The sequence below is a fragment of the Sparus aurata genome, chromosome 6, assembly GCF_900880675.1.
Source record: "Sparus aurata chromosome 6, fSpaAur1.1, whole genome shotgun sequence".
Taxonomy (NCBI): domain Eukaryota; kingdom Metazoa; phylum Chordata; class Actinopteri; order Spariformes; family Sparidae; genus Sparus; species Sparus aurata.
In genome coordinates, this window is record NC_044192.1 from 27,219,718 (window position 1) to 27,235,235 (window position 15,518).

Consider the following 15,518-nt stretch of genomic DNA (forward strand, 5'->3'; position numbering starts at 1 on the left):
AGTAAAAGCTCTCATATTATGATAATAAAACAGTTGGACTGTTTGTGATTTCACGGCAGTGTTTTTTTGTTTAGGATGTTAACAGAAACCAGCACGATGTCTGTTGTGAGAAAACGGTTGGCAGACACGAACAAATACTTTTTAGGTACTTTGCACAAGCTGGACTGAATTAAAAGTCCGTCGAGGGGACGACAACAGGACAAACTAGTTCTCTTGACCAAAAGGGAAAGTCCTATGCTCTAAGCCGATATTGGCTCTAGAACACAAGGCTTTCAATAAGACCGTAGTCTAACTTGTCTTGCAGTATTTCTTTCCTTTCAAAGCCAGACAGTGTTGTGACAGAACAAATCAACATGCCCAGCCTGAAGCGTTTTCACTCATCCTTCAACAACTGAGCTTGGACATTGTCTATTTTGGTGTCTGGCCTGTCGAGAAAGGCTTCAGTGGGATATTTAAACTCTGACAGTGGCTTTGCGTGGAAAATAGGTGCACCAACATTTAAAATAGTAATGAATTATAATGGGAGAGAATAACACACAGATATTTACAGACTAAGCTTGTGTTACTCGGGCATTAACCTTTAGCTAAAAGTGACTCTTGTTGGCGGTTGACCTCGGTGCCCCTTTTCATACCTCTTGGGTTGACTTAGTGGGGGACAGCTCTTCGTGTTTCAGTGGCAGTGTACATGAGTGTGGCTATTTTCAACTTAAAAGGGCACTCCAGTGATTTGATGTTGCACTTCCATAAAATTGCTCTTGAAACAGTGAATACATCACAAGCAAATGCATACTGGCACTCTAATCATCCAGTGAGCTGTAATTAAGGTAGATGATTGAGCTTTCCACATCTGGTGCGTTGCAGAAGGCTTCATCAGGATCCGCCATGGCTACAAAGCCTGGGGTGGTTTCCACAGCGACAGGTGGAGCCACAGGAAGTGGCGTCAAAGCAGGAGGAAGTGCTTCAATTGGGACTGCAGGAAAAGAGTCACCTAAAGCCAAAACAGAGGTAGACGGACTCTGGATATATACATACTAGTGGAAGGGTGCTTCTGGCTGTTTGGGTGTGATGTAACATGAATCTCGGCTTCCTTCTTCACTCATCATGAGGCCGCTCACGTTTCCTCTTCGCTGCCTTCATCTAATTCTTTTGGTCTCTTTGGCTCAGCCCTCCAAACCTCTTGACCTTTCACGTGCATCAGCATGACAAATACTTGCTGTCAGCTCTCACATCATCACGCTTGGGATAAATGCTCAGCACAAACTGTCCTCACGAATAACCCTCTGGTGCTCCTTGGTTTGTAGACTAACACTACTCCGGCAGGCGCTACTGTTATCGACATGTCGTCCGCTGAGGTTGCTATTGTTGACATGACATCAGTGGGGTCGAGAGGCGGTCCTAAAGAGATGTCAAAGGTAACATTATGACGAGAGCGCTTCTTTCTTCTCTGTTTACATGACTGCTGACCATTTTAATGACCATTTTGATTGGTTTTCTACCAACTGGGCAGCTGGCAGGTACAGTTTATCACCTTTACTGGTCATTGAGGATGTTTCACTGTCAAGTTGTAACGTCCTGTGATCGGAGACTCATGTGATAGTGCTTGTTTGTCGAACCATGTGCTTGTGGGAAACTCCTGCATACATGATGTGTGTGTGTCGGCAGCCTCTCATATGAAACAACCAAATTCACATGACACTTTACCACAACATCACGCTAACTTATCGTTTCAGTTTTGTTTTATTGTAGATTTTCAGATTTGGTTTCTTATAGCATGGCTGGCAAATACAATTCTAAGCAGATACCATGTAATGTATCAGACTTGAGACAGGATGCTGCTATTTCCCAGCATTGTCTTGTACACCTGAATGCAACTTAGATGGTTCTTTGACTGCCCTGAGAAATTAACAAGAATTGTCCAAAAAGGTTATAGAAAGTCAGAAGAAATTTCTGGATCCACACCAAAAGTTAGTGGGGTCTATTCTGGGCCATGTTTCATGGAAGTTCGTTCAGTAGTTTTGGTGTAATCCAGCTGACAAACCCACCAATGAAGCTGGAACATCCTTACTGAATACAACAAACGTTTTCTGCTCACTGCATTACCTTTACATATCCTGTTGGGAGGCAGAAAATCAATTTGGAAAGTTTAGAATGAAGTCAGCAGTACTGTAAAGTAAAGTTAAGTAAAGTCAAATGTGTTTTAATGGGCTTAAAGCACCAGCTTGTAACCATACACTGTGATCAATGGTCAGATTAGTCTCAGTAATCCTGAGTTATTACCAACTCAACACATTTGAAACAACATGTACTTTTGCTTGAGTCGGACTACAGTGGCCGATCTGACCGGTGATCATTGTACATTTACTTCTGCTCTGTTTCCACTAACACCGTTTAAAACATATACATCTCTCGTCAATATGTTCACTGGCTTTACAAATGTTTATGAATCTTTGTTCTTGTGTTTTTGAGTAATAATTTGGCTACGTCTTTGTAGACTCCACCAACTGTCTCTCAAGGTAAGGCCGCAGCTACAGTTCCCTCTGCTGCTGCTGGAGCGGCTGCAGCAGCTGGTGTGGCGGCGACCACACCTAAAGAGTCACCCAAAGGCCCAGCCAAGGTAGACTCAACTGCTACGTCTTTATTGCCTCCATGACTCCCTCGAGGTGTACTTTGCAAGGCTTGCTTCGGTCATTGGCTTTACTCTTTTCTTCCTGCAACCTTTTCCTTTGCGTCGCAGAGTCTCATCGGGTTGCGTTCCTTTCTTTACCTGACAGCACTCTCGCGTTGGGCAGTGCTCACTTTGGGAGTTTTGTTGCTTTCACCCTCTTTCTTCTACCTCGGCGATGACCAGTTGGGTGGTATAAAGGACTTTTGTTCTTCTCTCTGAAGCACTTAGCTCAGCATGCCGGCACTTGTTATTGTATTTGCAAACAGTGCACACCTGTCCACTTGCATCACCCCTCATACATCATTAATCTGAGTCAGTCGGAGGTGCAGTCTGTTGGTTTGTCTTCTCGGGCTGGTTTCTTTGCACAACGCCCGCTGACACTCATGACTGTCATCAAGTCGGTGGTAGCTTTCTTCTCCAGAGGTCGGCCCCTCGCTGTCCTGTGTTTTATTTGCTTCCTTGGGTGTTTTACCGAACTTGCGCATGCACAGCGGACCTGTAATCTTACTTTACATGTACTAGGCTTATGAAAGATTCAACTGTGTTGTATTTTAGAGTGCCGCTGCCATCACAACACTCAAGGCTGATGTGGCTAAAGTTGATCCGGTTAAAACATCAAAGTCAACGGCAGCAGCCAAGGTAGATGATCCTGAAACTGACAGAGGTGGAGGCTGTCCTGTGTATTTCCTGCCTGTATAATGGTCATGAGTATGATGTGTTGAATATTTATACGGTCTTCTGTCTGAATTTGTGTCAGACTCTGGGGGAGTGTCTCTGGGTTTAAAAGTAGACATATTATGCTCATTTGCAGGTTCATAATTTTTTATGTTTGACTACTAGAATAGTTTACATGCTTTAGTGCTCAAAAAAACACATCACTTTCCTTGTCCTAGTCCTGCAGCACTGGATTCTCCCCCTTGTGTCTCTTCAAGGCCCCCCTCTTCTGATTGGTCCCAGCACACCTAACAACAACAGAGCAGCTGTGCTAAATCACTTCTCATGTGCCAAATAACCGCTGGGCATACATTACGCAAATGTATGACATGGTGACTTAGCCTGATGTCACAAAGTCACGGAATTAAAGGCTACTGACGAGGCGTTTCAGGAGCAGTGTTTTCTGTGGGAGAGAGGAGCTTCTTTCGAACTTTGACCTGTTTCTTTGGCAAGATCTTTTGCATGTACAAGAACATGCTGTATGTTTACCACTGAACGAAAATAAATAAAAGCAGAATCGGTCTACTTTCATAATATTATTCAATCTCACAATTTGTATTTCCTGTCTGGAAATAACATGAATAAAAGTGACCTCTGGCTGTGTGTAGATGGATCAACTTGCAATCAATAAGTGCAGTCTCTTGAGTTAAAGCACATACACTGTAATTTCTACCATGCATGTTTAATGTGGTGGAGTCGGGAGTACTCAGTCTGTATCTGTGTTGCAGGTGCAGGTGGAGGTTCCTCCCACGGCAGCCAAAGGAGCAAAAGAGGTAAAGACTTACTGAAAGCCCTTTGCTTTGAAAAGCATGTTGCATTGCTCCAGTGTGCTGAGTTTTGTTGCATGTTCAGGCACCTGCCGTGGATCCATTTGATGCCCTGGCCAGCATACTGCCATCAGCTGATCCCGTCGCACCAGAGCCTGTTTACACGGGGCCAGAGGTCAAAGAGGTACAGAACAGCTGCAGTGTGCACGCCTGTGTGTGCTCATTTATAAACCAAACAGGTATTTAGTTGCATTGAGCTGCAGCATGGATCTGTTGTGAGTAACCGTGTGTGTTGCATGTATCACAGCATGACGTCATCTCTGAGAAGGGTCATAAGTGTGGCGAAAGAGACGACACGCTGCCTCCAGGCTACAGATTTAAAGATATGGTCAGTTCTCCCCAGTGGTTCTCATCTTCATTACTTCTGATTCACAGATTCACTCATTTCCACACTGCCATTTACTGCAGTTTTTTTTATTATTATTTCTGTAGTCAAGCTTTTATAGGGGCTATATCTTTCGTAGGAATAAGTTCATGTGATAGCTGTTCCAATCATAGGATTAACTAAAGCAGGGCCCAAAGTGTGGCCCGTGGGCCAAAGTTGTCTTGCCATAAAGTTAGATTTGGCCTGACAGATGTTGCTGAAAAACAATTAATGAGAAAAAGTATATGATAAGATGGGACATGAGAGATTTTAGTCAAAACAATCCAAAATGAACTAAAAGGATCTCCAGTTAACAGCCAGTAAAACAATTAGCGTGCTACCTCCTAGCTCCAGTCTGGAAACCAAAACTACCTGCATAGTGAGAGAGTTTGTCTGGGAAACTTTTTTAGAACATGTGTAATCATTTAAGGCAGGTATTGACACCCTTAATGATTTTAGCATTGTCCTTCTTATATTCCAAAATTAATCTTTTTCTTTTCCCCCCTAGCCTGCTGTCCCTGCCGATGTCAAACCGAAGGACGTCCCTGTAAGTGAACTTTCCCCTTTAATTGTGTCACAACCGCTTGCACAACACTGATTTCTGGTCCAGATACTAAACTTTTACCTGAATGTGTGAGCAAATCACATCCCACACACGTTCAGGAAGCACTGTTCCGACTGTATGATCTGGTTCCTCTAGAGTTGGGAATGCTGCACTGCACTGGTGGGTGTTGTCTCAGCAAACAGCGACCCGACTTCTCCATCTTAGCTCGTTGGCTCTTGTCAGACCAAACCCAAACACTTATATAAATATACAGTGCGTGTACCACCACACACACACACACACACACTGATACATCTGTTACACACTTAGATACCCACTCACATGTAGGTTATTATTTACTCACCGTCAACACACCCACATTTGCATCATAGCATACTCCCACTTTGTCTTTTTGTCTTGCATGAGGCGTCTTTAGTTCTGTGTCAAACGATCTGTTTCCACCCAGATACTCTCCTCCAGTGTGAGTTTGGTCTTTTAACGTTTGACGCTTATCATATTTTTGCTCAATCGAAGCAGTTTGATGTGTCAGATGTGTCTTTCAATAGAGTTTATTTGTGATTTTGTTTGTGTTCATGGAATGTGAAGGGTGTGTCTGTACTTTTCCCTCACTGTTGGTACATGCAGTCTGGTTTGCATTATTTTGCCCTTTTGTTTGCCTCTGACTTGGTCAAATATGCCATCTAGTGGAGGATCGTGTGGCTGTTATGGATCGTAATTTGGAGTAACTACATCAGATTGATCGTTTTTAATTGTCTGCTCATGTTATGTCATGTTTTTCCACACAGAAACCACTGAGCACAGACGAGGCCCTGGATTCTCTTTCAGCTGGTTTCATGTCTTCTACCACTCCAGCTGCAGGCATGCAGCCAGAGGTCAGATTCTTAAAGCATGTAGCAGTCACCTGCTAGTCCCTCCTCCAACTTCACATCCCATGTACCCACTTGACAAACCTCCATACTTAACATTCCCGGTCTGGCACGTCTGTTGTTGACAGTATCAGCTCTGACTGTAGACTTACATTTCTCTAAAATGGTAAAGGTGCACTATGTAAGAATTGGCCATTTGTCAGATTCATACAAAAAAAGAAAATAGGGGGCAGCACATCACCAGAGTTATTCCTAACTGCTGCAAACTGTAGCTGTCCATAACTAGTTAGCTCAGTTAGCTGTGAAGCTAGTGGTTCTGACTAGGAACTTGCATGCTGACTTTGCTAAATTCTGTTGGCAGTTTTAGTGGATTTTAAACAGTTTTCAACAGAAATTCATACATAGTTCTTCTTTTAAAGGGAGATTTGAAAAAAAAAATTTCTAACAAATTCCCGTCTCTTCCTGTTCATAGAAAAAGGGCCACGTCGACGTTGTCAGCGCCTCATCTGCCGGCCCTGCTAACTTCGCACCACCTCCTGTGCAGGTAAAGTAAAACGTTCAGTTCTGTGCATTTTTCATCATAGAGGCATCTGACTGACGGAGTTAGGAATTAAATCATAACGTTGTGTCTCTATTGCAGAAATCTCAAACCTCTGCCGCAGCTCCTCCTGCTGATAAAAAAGCCAGGATGGAGAAAGCTTCTGATGATGTCTCTCAGAAGGCTGGGCGCCCCTCTGCTCCTTCCAAGGTACAGTACGTCCTCAGAAACACTTTCCTGAAAACAACAGGATATCTGAGCACTCTCAGAACCTCAAAAGTTTTCAGTAGTGTCCTCTTGGTGCAGTGTGTGAAGTTGAATGTAGTCTCTGTTGGACACCAAGCCCAAGACTGATTATGTAGATATACAGGAGTGGACAAAATACTTTGTACCCTAGTCTTTGCCCTAAGCTATCTTCTACTATTTCTGTAATAGTAATATGACAGATTATTAAAGCACAATCCCTTATTTTCTCTCCGCAGAGCGCAATGCCTCAGGACGCTCTCAGTGCTCTCGTTGACTCGTTGCCAGCAGACATACCAAAACCTGAACCCCCCAAACTCAGACCTGAGGACATGGTCTCGGTAGGAGCACAAACAATCACAGAGTTCACAGCTTCTGCCTTTGATACATCTGTGGCATTTTTTTTTTGTTTCAGCTCCTCACAAAAACCTTTTGTTCTTCCTTAGGAGGGTAAACACAAGAAGGAGAAGGGTGTTCTTGTAGGAGAGAGGGACGATACAATTCATCCGAACTACAGGTTTGATGAGGAGAAACTCAAAAAACTGCCTGCTCCCAAACCTGAGGTGAGAACTGGGACACATTCAATTGAGGGGACTGAAAACGTCACTGTAATATCAACACAGTAATAAAGATAGTTGTATCACTCTCTTTCCTCTGTGTCCCTTCCTCTCCTCCGCCTGCAGCCCAAAATAGCCACTAGTGATGCTCTGGACTTTTTGTCTGAAGGCTTCCTGGACTCCTCAGTGGCTCCTGTACAGGTACATTGTAGATCTGTCACAGGTCAAAGCAGACAAACTAATACAAGCACGAGACACGTCATCTCTTTGAAATGCCATCTCTGTTGGTTGTTGTAGAAAGCCCCTCCTGTTGCTGTGTGTCCTGCTCCTGCTGATAAAAAAGCCAAGATGGAGAAAGTCGGTGATGATTTCTCTCTGGAGGCCGGACTCTCTGCTTCGACGGCCAAGGTACAGTAAGCTCACACTTCCACTTCCTACCTCTTGGCTGGTCGGATCATCAGCTCATGTTGATAAGCTCCGTCCTACTGTAGATGCACACATGTGTAGCTAAATTATTATCACAAAACCTTTTAATAAGATGTAAACAAATATGAACACGTTGATTAGAAATGAGCAGATGATGTGCTCTAAACTGATACGAACACCATCTGGATCTGAGTCACAACTCATAGAGCGCACAACCAGCAGAGTTCACTCTATATAGTGGCGATGGGGTGTCAAAATAATCCAGGCATCCCCAGGAATTGCTAGCGTTCGCCAGAGTGATCAGAATTCATCCTGAGAGGGACATAGAGGTGGATGGCAATCTACTCGATAGTTTGTGAGACAACGCTAACCTTATATTGTCATCATAGGAAAAGTTAAGAGATCGCCAAAGTCATTAGGAAACATCGTCTGGGACCCTCGAGGGTCTGAATAGAACAGATGTATTGCAGAATAAATCAATTAAATCTTTGACCTGCTTTTGGTGCCAAAGAAATAGTTTGGAGATCGGCAAACATCCATAAGCTAGCACGGCTAACATGGAAAGCCCTGTATGAATCTACATACAGATATTTTCATGTATTAAACAGACAGAGATACAGATTGAAGAGTCGATATTCAGTTTGATATGAGCTGTTAATTGTTTGCAAGAAGCCACACTCCTTATAATACTGCCGTTTGCAAGTAGAAGCTATTTTCTCAGGGTAAAAAGAACACAGAAACACTTAAAAGTGTCTTTAAAAAATGCTGTGAGCTCACTGGAGAGTGCAACTAAAACAGGTGATGAATATAAAGTTTAATGTTGTCTCTTGTTGTCGGGTGTAGAAAGTGGAATCCTGTGCCGTCCCCCCTGTGGCTGTGTGTCTCTCTCCTGCTGATCAAAAAGCCAAAGCAGGGAAAAGTGCTGCCGGAAAGGACAGCACTGACGGCAAGCTCAAGACCGATCTGGTGAGACAGCGGGAATGTACAGATTAGTTGCCGTGCTTTTCTTCCCCTCACTAGTTTGCCTTGTCACTCATTCACGTTGGAGGAATTTTATTCCAATGTTTGAATTATGACAGATCAGTAGAACAAAATCTCCTGTTCTCTCCTCAGGGAAACATGCCTCTGGACGCTCTCAGTGCTCTTGGTGACTCGTTGGCAGCAGACACCCCAAGACCTGAACTCCCCGAAGTCAAACCTGAGGACATGGTCTCGGTAGGAGCACAAACAACCGCAGAGTTCACAGCTTCTGACTGCAGAAAGCCTCGAACTGCTGGCACATCTGTAGCATTTTTGCTTCAGCTCCTCACAGAAACCTTTTTGTCCTTCTTTAGGAGGGTAAACACAAGAAGGAGAAGGGTGTTCTTGTAGGAGAGAGGGACGATACAATTCATCCAAACTACAGGTTTGATGAGGAGAAACTCAAAAAACTGCCTGCTCCCAAACCTGAGGTGAGAACTGGGACACAGTCACTTGAGGGGACTGAAACCGTCACTGTGATATCAACACGATAATAACTGCAGGATATTGATATTTAATATTTGTATTCTTCCTCCTGCAGCCCACCTTGGCCCCCGGCGAGGCTCTGGACTTTTTGTCTGGAGACCTGATGACCTCCTCAGCAGCTCCCTCTGTCCAGGCTCCCGTTGTCACCCCCTCAGCTCCTCCTGCACAGGTAGGATCCAGCACCGGGTCCAGTAGCCCAGACCTGCAGGTTTATGTGCAGATGAATCAGTCCAGCAGATGAATACAGATGTATACAGAAGCAGAAGTAATGTCATTTTTAGCATTAGCATAGTCTACGTGTCTATGTTATCTAATTTCCGTTGCAATGTTATATCATTGAAAAAAAAAGGAGACATTTTGGTAAATATGTTTTTGCTGTGTCTTGCGGAGTCATGTCTGTAGTCTGTGTTAAAATGAAGCTGCAGCTGGTTAGCTTAGCCTAGCACATAAAACTAGAGCCGGGAAGAGAGCTACTCTGGCTACGTCCAAAGGTTGAAAATAGAATCAAATAACTCACTTATTAACACATAACATTTTTTAACATATCCCAAAAAGCAAACAAAAAAGAACTGCAAAAACAGCATGTGGTTTTACCAAGCCAGGCCAGCTGTTTCCTCCTGTGTCTATTTTTTCTGCTAAGCTAAGCTAACCTCTCCTAGATTCATACTTACCAGACACACCTGGGAATGTTATATTATTATCACCTGTTACTAAAAAAAACAAACCTGGAAAAAACATGCATTTCCCAAATGTATCTTTTAGTATCCTTTTAAGATGATGATTTTTAATGTTACAATTTTCCTTGTGATCCCTAAAAGTGCTTGTCTCCGTTTTCACAGACCAAAGTAGAGGATTTGTCAGCTCTGGATTTACTTTCGGACGATTTTGTGGCTCCAACCAAAGCTTCAGGAGTCCAGGCCCCTGTCCCTCCTTCTACCAAGAAGAAGACACCAGAGGTAAAGCCATTGGTGTGTGTTAGCATATCTGTGAAACATTTAGGCTTGCTATACTGTGTTTCTCCTGTAAATAACATTATCATATATATATACATATTAGTCAACATGTCCCCCTGTGTTTCCCTGTCTTCCTGCAGAAAACGGTTTGTCCCAGCTCAGTTGATGTCGCTCCTGCAAAACCCAAGACTGTGAGGATACTCTTCAATTGAACTATATTTAGTTCTTGTTTAAACTGTATCCAGCTGAAAGAAAGTAAACGATATACTTCCTCTCATGTTTTTCTCCACAGGACGACTCTTTGTCTCTGGACGCTCTCAGTGCTCTCGGTGACACACTGGCAGCAGACACACCAAGACCTGAGCTCCCCGAAGTCAAACCTGAGGACATGGTCTCGGTATGGGACACACACAAACTCGCACAAAAAAGCGCTCGCACTCCAAACACACAAAAGTGTAGGCTTTATCTGCATTTTTTCAGCTTTGTCGCGTGGTAGAAAATCAGTGTTACATATATATGAAATGCATGGATTTGGGAAAAAAAAACAATTAATAATTGAAGTGAAGAACAACCATGCAAATGTTCCCACCAGGTAACATCTTCCATGCTTTTTTTCCGTTTCATAGGAGGGCAAATTCAAGGAGGAGAAGGGTGTTCTTGTGGGAGAGAGGGAGGACACACTTCCTCCAGAGTACAGGTTTGATAAGGACAAACTCCAAAAGCTGCCTGCTCCCAAACCCAAGGTGAGACCGGGACACATTCACTTATACGCAATTTTTATTAGCAGAACTGTTTTTGCATTGATGAGGCAAAGATCCGATCCTTTGATTCAAATGTTCTCAAGGAACACTGTTTTTAGAGCCTAACATGTCTCTCCTCTCCTCCTCCTGCAGCCCACCATTGGTACTGGAGACGCTCTGGACTTTTTGTCTGGAGACCTGATGACCTCCTCAGCAGCTCCTGCTGTCCAGGCTCCCGTTGTCACCCCCTCGGCTCCTCCTGCACAGGTGCACTGTGGATTTCTTTACGGCAGCCCTAATGATACAAATGACGATGAAACAATTTGAGATTCAGAATCCTGAACAGACTTTTTTTAACACTTTGTGTCGTCCCCCTCAGGCCTCTGATGACTTCGCCCTGGATGCCTTGGCAGGAGACTTTGTTTCCACCGCTGCTGCTCCAGTAGTTAAGTCTGGTTTTGCTCCCCCAAAGACTGCCCGGCAGGTAACCACGCCACACCCTCTTTGGACCACTTCGACTCTCTAAAAGCCTTCGCTCCAATCTGAATCTTTTTGTCTGTGCTTCCAGCTGTCAGGGGGAACAGACAGCGCCCTGGACGCTTTGTCAGACACCTTGAAGGATATCACACCCGCACCCCAGCCCGCCCCGGTCCCGAGTAAAGACTTCGTCAAGGTAGCAATTGGCGCAGCCAGGATGAGAGAGAATATTTTCAATTTCAGTCCACCCATCACTTCAGCTGCCCCGGTTTGTGTGGTTGTTGCAGGAGAAAAAGATTGTTGAAGAGAAGCTGATAAAGATGGGAGAGAGAGACGACTCGCTGCCGCCAGAGTTTCGACCCACAGAGGAAGAGCGTAAGGTAAAATGTCTTGATCTGTCAGTCCACCACAGATGGTAGATGGTGTGCTAGGAAATGTTATCCACACATTCATGGAGCCGATGAGGCCTAATGAGTTAGGCGGGCCCCTGTCTTTCCCTCTTAACGCGTCATCACAGAGCTCCTCACCTGAACTCAGACTCATCAGCTGCTGTGAGCTTGATTCACAAAACAAATCAACCGTCTTTAACGAATCATGAGCAAAAAATACCGTGTGAGGGTGCTGATTTTAATACTTACTGGAATCTGCTTATTGATTCTTTTTGTTTTAAGAAAATTGAAGAATCAAAGAAAAAGGCAGCCGCAGCACCCAAGCAGGTAAAAATGCAACACGCAGAGACAAACACACACATATACACACTGTGAAATGATATGTGTGCAGATCGTTTGAATTCTGGTCTTTCTCTAGAAGTCTATGGATGATAAAACAGCCTTGGACCTGCTTGCCGGTGATTTCGAAACTGCTCCAAAGCCCGCTGCAGCTGCCACATCGTGTGCAGCCGCGACAAAGCTGGAACCTCCTGTGCTGGACTCAGATCCCCTGAAGGTAGCGCAGAAAATGAACTAAAACTGTCCTGATATAACACATTTGAGCTGTAGTAATGTTGCTGTGTGGTGCCAATTTTATTTATTCATTATTTAAATTTCTTTGAATTATTCTTTCCCAGCCAATGGCCGGTCCTGTCCTGGACAACCTGGCAAGCACGCTGCTCCCAGAGGCGGTCAAAACAAAGACAGACAAACCAAAGGTAAAAACAGGATCTGTGTGTGAGAGCACGCATGTGTTACTCTTCACTTATAAATGCTCTTAAGAGCAAGAAACTCCGGCCTTCTTGGGAAAAGTGAAGAATAACATGTCTAACTCCTATTCTGAATTATACAGCACACATTGTTTCAGCTAAATATTATAATTTATAGTTTGTACAATCACTACAAAACATGTTCCAAAAGATGTCCAATCTCCGATCTGACCTACCTACCTACCTACCTACCTACCTACCTACCTACCTACCTACCTACCTACCTACCTACCTACCTACCTACCTACTTACCTACCTACCTACCTACCTACCTACCTACCTACCTACCTACCTACCTACCTACCTACCTACCTACCTACCTACCTACCTGACTACCCGCCCAGGTGCAATGTGTAAGAATTGACCACCATAAATATCTCTGCAGCAAAACATGGACACATAGACATCATAATGTCGAATCTGTTCTGTCTCCACAATCTGTTGATGATTTTATTGGATTTTAAATACTCTTTAACTAAAATTCTTACACATTGCACAGTTAAGTCAAAAGCAATTTGACAGATAACTGTATTTATTCATTTTGTGTTTGATCTTTCACCTGTGTAGTTTTGGAGAAGAAATTCAAACTTATAAAGCATATAAATGAAGAAATTATACAAACTTAGAAATGCAAGCTGTTCCCCCGAGGAAAATAACTTCCCCAGAACACTGTTTGAAGCTTGAAAGGTGACAGGGTCCGCCAAATATAAACAGTCAGTTTGTTTACTTAGTACATTCAGTCACGAAAATGAACAGAGTTTGTTTATTTAGTTTGTTTGGAGTGAAAATCTCTACTGAATTTCTTCCCCCGAAACTACATAGTGCACCTTTAATTCTAAAATGTAATTTTAAGCAGTCTGATAAATACAGGTCCAGATCTAAATCTTTGTAAAGCCTGACATCCCATGATAAAAACCTGCGTCTGACTTACGGCCCTTGTGTGTACGGTGCTGGTGTTTTAGTTATCATTGTTACATGGCGCCCTCTAGAGGCCTTTATTAGCACCTACAGTTCCAGTGGTCACCGCCTCACTGAGCAGCGAGGACTTGTTGAGCCTAACCAAGGTGTCAACTTTGTTACAGGGCAAGAACAAGTCAAAGTCCAGGTCTAAAGTAAGATATCTGCCTGCTGCATGAAAACCTACATTAAATTGGACATGCACTATAATCCACTATTAATGAATCTGTAAAAAAACAAATGTCTCCATCGGTGGAGCCTGCACCCAGCTGCATGTGATGCACGCTCCCGTCTCTGCTTTGTTAATTACCACAAATAATTCTCATCGATCTTTCAAATCATTGCATGCGAAGGTGCTGCATCTTCCCTCCCTCTGTGTGTATGTTTCAAATGTAATCTTGTATTTCAGAAACACCACGCAGAGGAGCCATCTGCCACCGACCTGCTAGCAGGTCAGCTCAGCTCAGACGTCGTGCCAACATCTACAAAGAAGGGAGGCAAGAGCTAGACCACTTGGTGAGGTTTTGCTCTCGTCTTTTGGACAGTTGTGCCGGACAAATGGTGAGGGTGAACATCCACATAACTCCGCTGACCTCTGAATTGTGTCACTGGATGTGTTTTGCAGGTCGGCGGTGTAATTCGTCCTCCCGGCCACAGGGGCGTGTCAGCGAGGGGGAGCAGCTCGATGGCGACGATTCTATTTTTCTAAATTGTCAAGAATGTACAGTTTATGTGCTGGATGAGAGATGAACTTAAGACACACCCATATCACTTGCTCGACACACACAGACACACACAGACACATACACACACGGAGCTCTGCCTGCGGCGCCTTTCTTGCTCGGTTTCGCCTGTATTTAAGGATGAGAGGCTTGTGGTGTCAATGAGATATTTTTTTTTTTTTTAAACTAGATGGAGAATGAGAAGGGGAAGTGTGCAGGGACATAGAGGAATTGAAGACAAGTGAAAATGTTAAGGTTTTTTTTCTGGTTGGTGTGATGAGCTTGCCGAAGGAAGAAAGGCGCTGCTCGTCAGAGTCCTGCGCGCACATCTCAGCTGACGGTTTCCATGGCTCAAGCGCCACTGATGTCACGCCTCACTGCTCCTGTGAGCTGTGACATTGGTCAGCGCAGCGGTGACTGTCAGCTGGCCTGGGAGCAGTGAGGAGTGGGTGTATAGTATCGGGATGTTTGTGCAATCTTGATGTACACAGAAAAAAAGCCAAGTTTTCTTCTTTTTTTTTTATCACGATGTGGTCAGACGCCTTAAGGACACTAGTGTACAGCTTAGTTTGCTTGTATTTTTGGACAACACATAGTTTACATGATATCTGGAGGATTTTCCAGGAGGTGATCTGCTTAAATCCGTATTCGAGAGCTTCTCGCAAATGCCTTTAACTTTCTGGAGAGAACTGTATGTCATGAGGAGGGTCTGTATGTATTTGGCTGTGTAGAGAAAAAAAAAAGAAATGCTGGCGTCCAAAAGTGCACTTAGTGAGCTGAGGTGGTTACAAGCTTTGGAAACTGCCTTTATTTGTATACTGTACACATAAATAAAAAAATAAAAAAAGATTTTTTTTGCTCTACAATACAACACTGTGTAATTTAGAAAGGGCTTTCAACTGTAAAGACAAAAATCGATATACTTCCCCAAAGAGATTTTTTTTCATGTCAGAGGTTTTGTGTGGGTGTGAGTCAACCGATATGAGAGATATTTTTAGATGTGGGAATACTAATTAAATAAAATGAACTAAAAACAACAGTGTTTCTGTACCCGGGGTCTGTTTTGGGGGGGATTTATGTCAAAAGGAGAAAAACAACCCAACATGCTTTGATATGTGGAAACATGCTAAATCTTGCAGAAAATCAATAAACAGTTTTTCTCAAAGGTGTGAGGGATTCTGAATATACACTTCTCTATAT

At 43.6% G+C, this 15,518-nt stretch overlaps 1 protein-coding gene across 35 annotated transcripts in view; it reads left to right on the top strand.

Annotated features, from left to right (window-relative positions):
- cast (calpastatin) overlaps window positions 1–15,487 on the top strand; it is a 41,378-nt gene extending 25,891 nt beyond the window's left edge. For 7 of the 35 annotated variants that reach the window (XM_030420063.1, XM_030420054.1, XM_030420065.1 and 4 more), the window contains 33 exons: window positions 862–1,005; window positions 1,302–1,412; window positions 2,492–2,614; window positions 3,221–3,304; window positions 4,108–4,152; window positions 4,232–4,330; window positions 4,454–4,534; window positions 5,079–5,117; window positions 5,921–6,007; window positions 6,474–6,545; window positions 6,642–6,749; window positions 7,022–7,123; window positions 7,229–7,345; window positions 7,466–7,540; window positions 7,637–7,747; window positions 8,609–8,731; window positions 8,879–8,980; window positions 9,100–9,216; window positions 9,327–9,440; window positions 10,111–10,239; window positions 10,365–10,415; window positions 10,517–10,621; window positions 10,851–10,967; window positions 11,118–11,231; window positions 11,344–11,448; window positions 11,533–11,637; window positions 11,729–11,821; window positions 12,113–12,157; window positions 12,249–12,386; window positions 12,508–12,588; window positions 13,722–13,751; window positions 14,006–14,112; window positions 14,222–15,487. In XM_030420063.1, the coding sequence (XP_030275923.1) occupies window positions 862–1,005; window positions 1,302–1,412; window positions 2,492–2,614; window positions 3,221–3,304; window positions 4,108–4,152; window positions 4,232–4,330; window positions 4,454–4,534; window positions 5,079–5,117; window positions 5,921–6,007; window positions 6,474–6,545; window positions 6,642–6,749; window positions 7,022–7,123; window positions 7,229–7,345; window positions 7,466–7,540; window positions 7,637–7,747; window positions 8,609–8,731; window positions 8,879–8,980; window positions 9,100–9,216; window positions 9,327–9,440; window positions 10,111–10,239; window positions 10,365–10,415; window positions 10,517–10,621; window positions 10,851–10,967; window positions 11,118–11,231; window positions 11,344–11,448; window positions 11,533–11,637; window positions 11,729–11,821; window positions 12,113–12,157; window positions 12,249–12,386; window positions 12,508–12,588; window positions 13,722–13,751; window positions 14,006–14,104 (3,066 nt within the window). In that variant the 3' untranslated portion in view covers window positions 14,105–14,112; window positions 14,222–15,487. The remainder of the gene's footprint in view (window positions 1–861; window positions 1,006–1,301; window positions 1,413–2,491; window positions 2,615–3,220; window positions 3,305–4,107; window positions 4,153–4,231; window positions 4,331–4,453; window positions 4,535–5,078; window positions 5,118–5,920; window positions 6,008–6,473; window positions 6,546–6,641; window positions 6,750–7,021; window positions 7,124–7,228; window positions 7,346–7,465; window positions 7,541–7,636; window positions 7,748–8,608; window positions 8,732–8,878; window positions 8,981–9,099; window positions 9,217–9,326; window positions 9,441–10,110; window positions 10,240–10,364; window positions 10,416–10,516; window positions 10,622–10,850; window positions 10,968–11,117; window positions 11,232–11,343; window positions 11,449–11,532; window positions 11,638–11,728; window positions 11,822–12,112; window positions 12,158–12,248; window positions 12,387–12,507; window positions 12,589–13,721; window positions 13,752–14,005; window positions 14,113–14,221) is intronic. The other 28 variants (XM_030420086.1, XM_030420078.1, XM_030420088.1 and 25 more) reach the window with 16 other exon arrangements.
- Window positions 15,488–15,518: the final 31 nt, after the last annotated feature.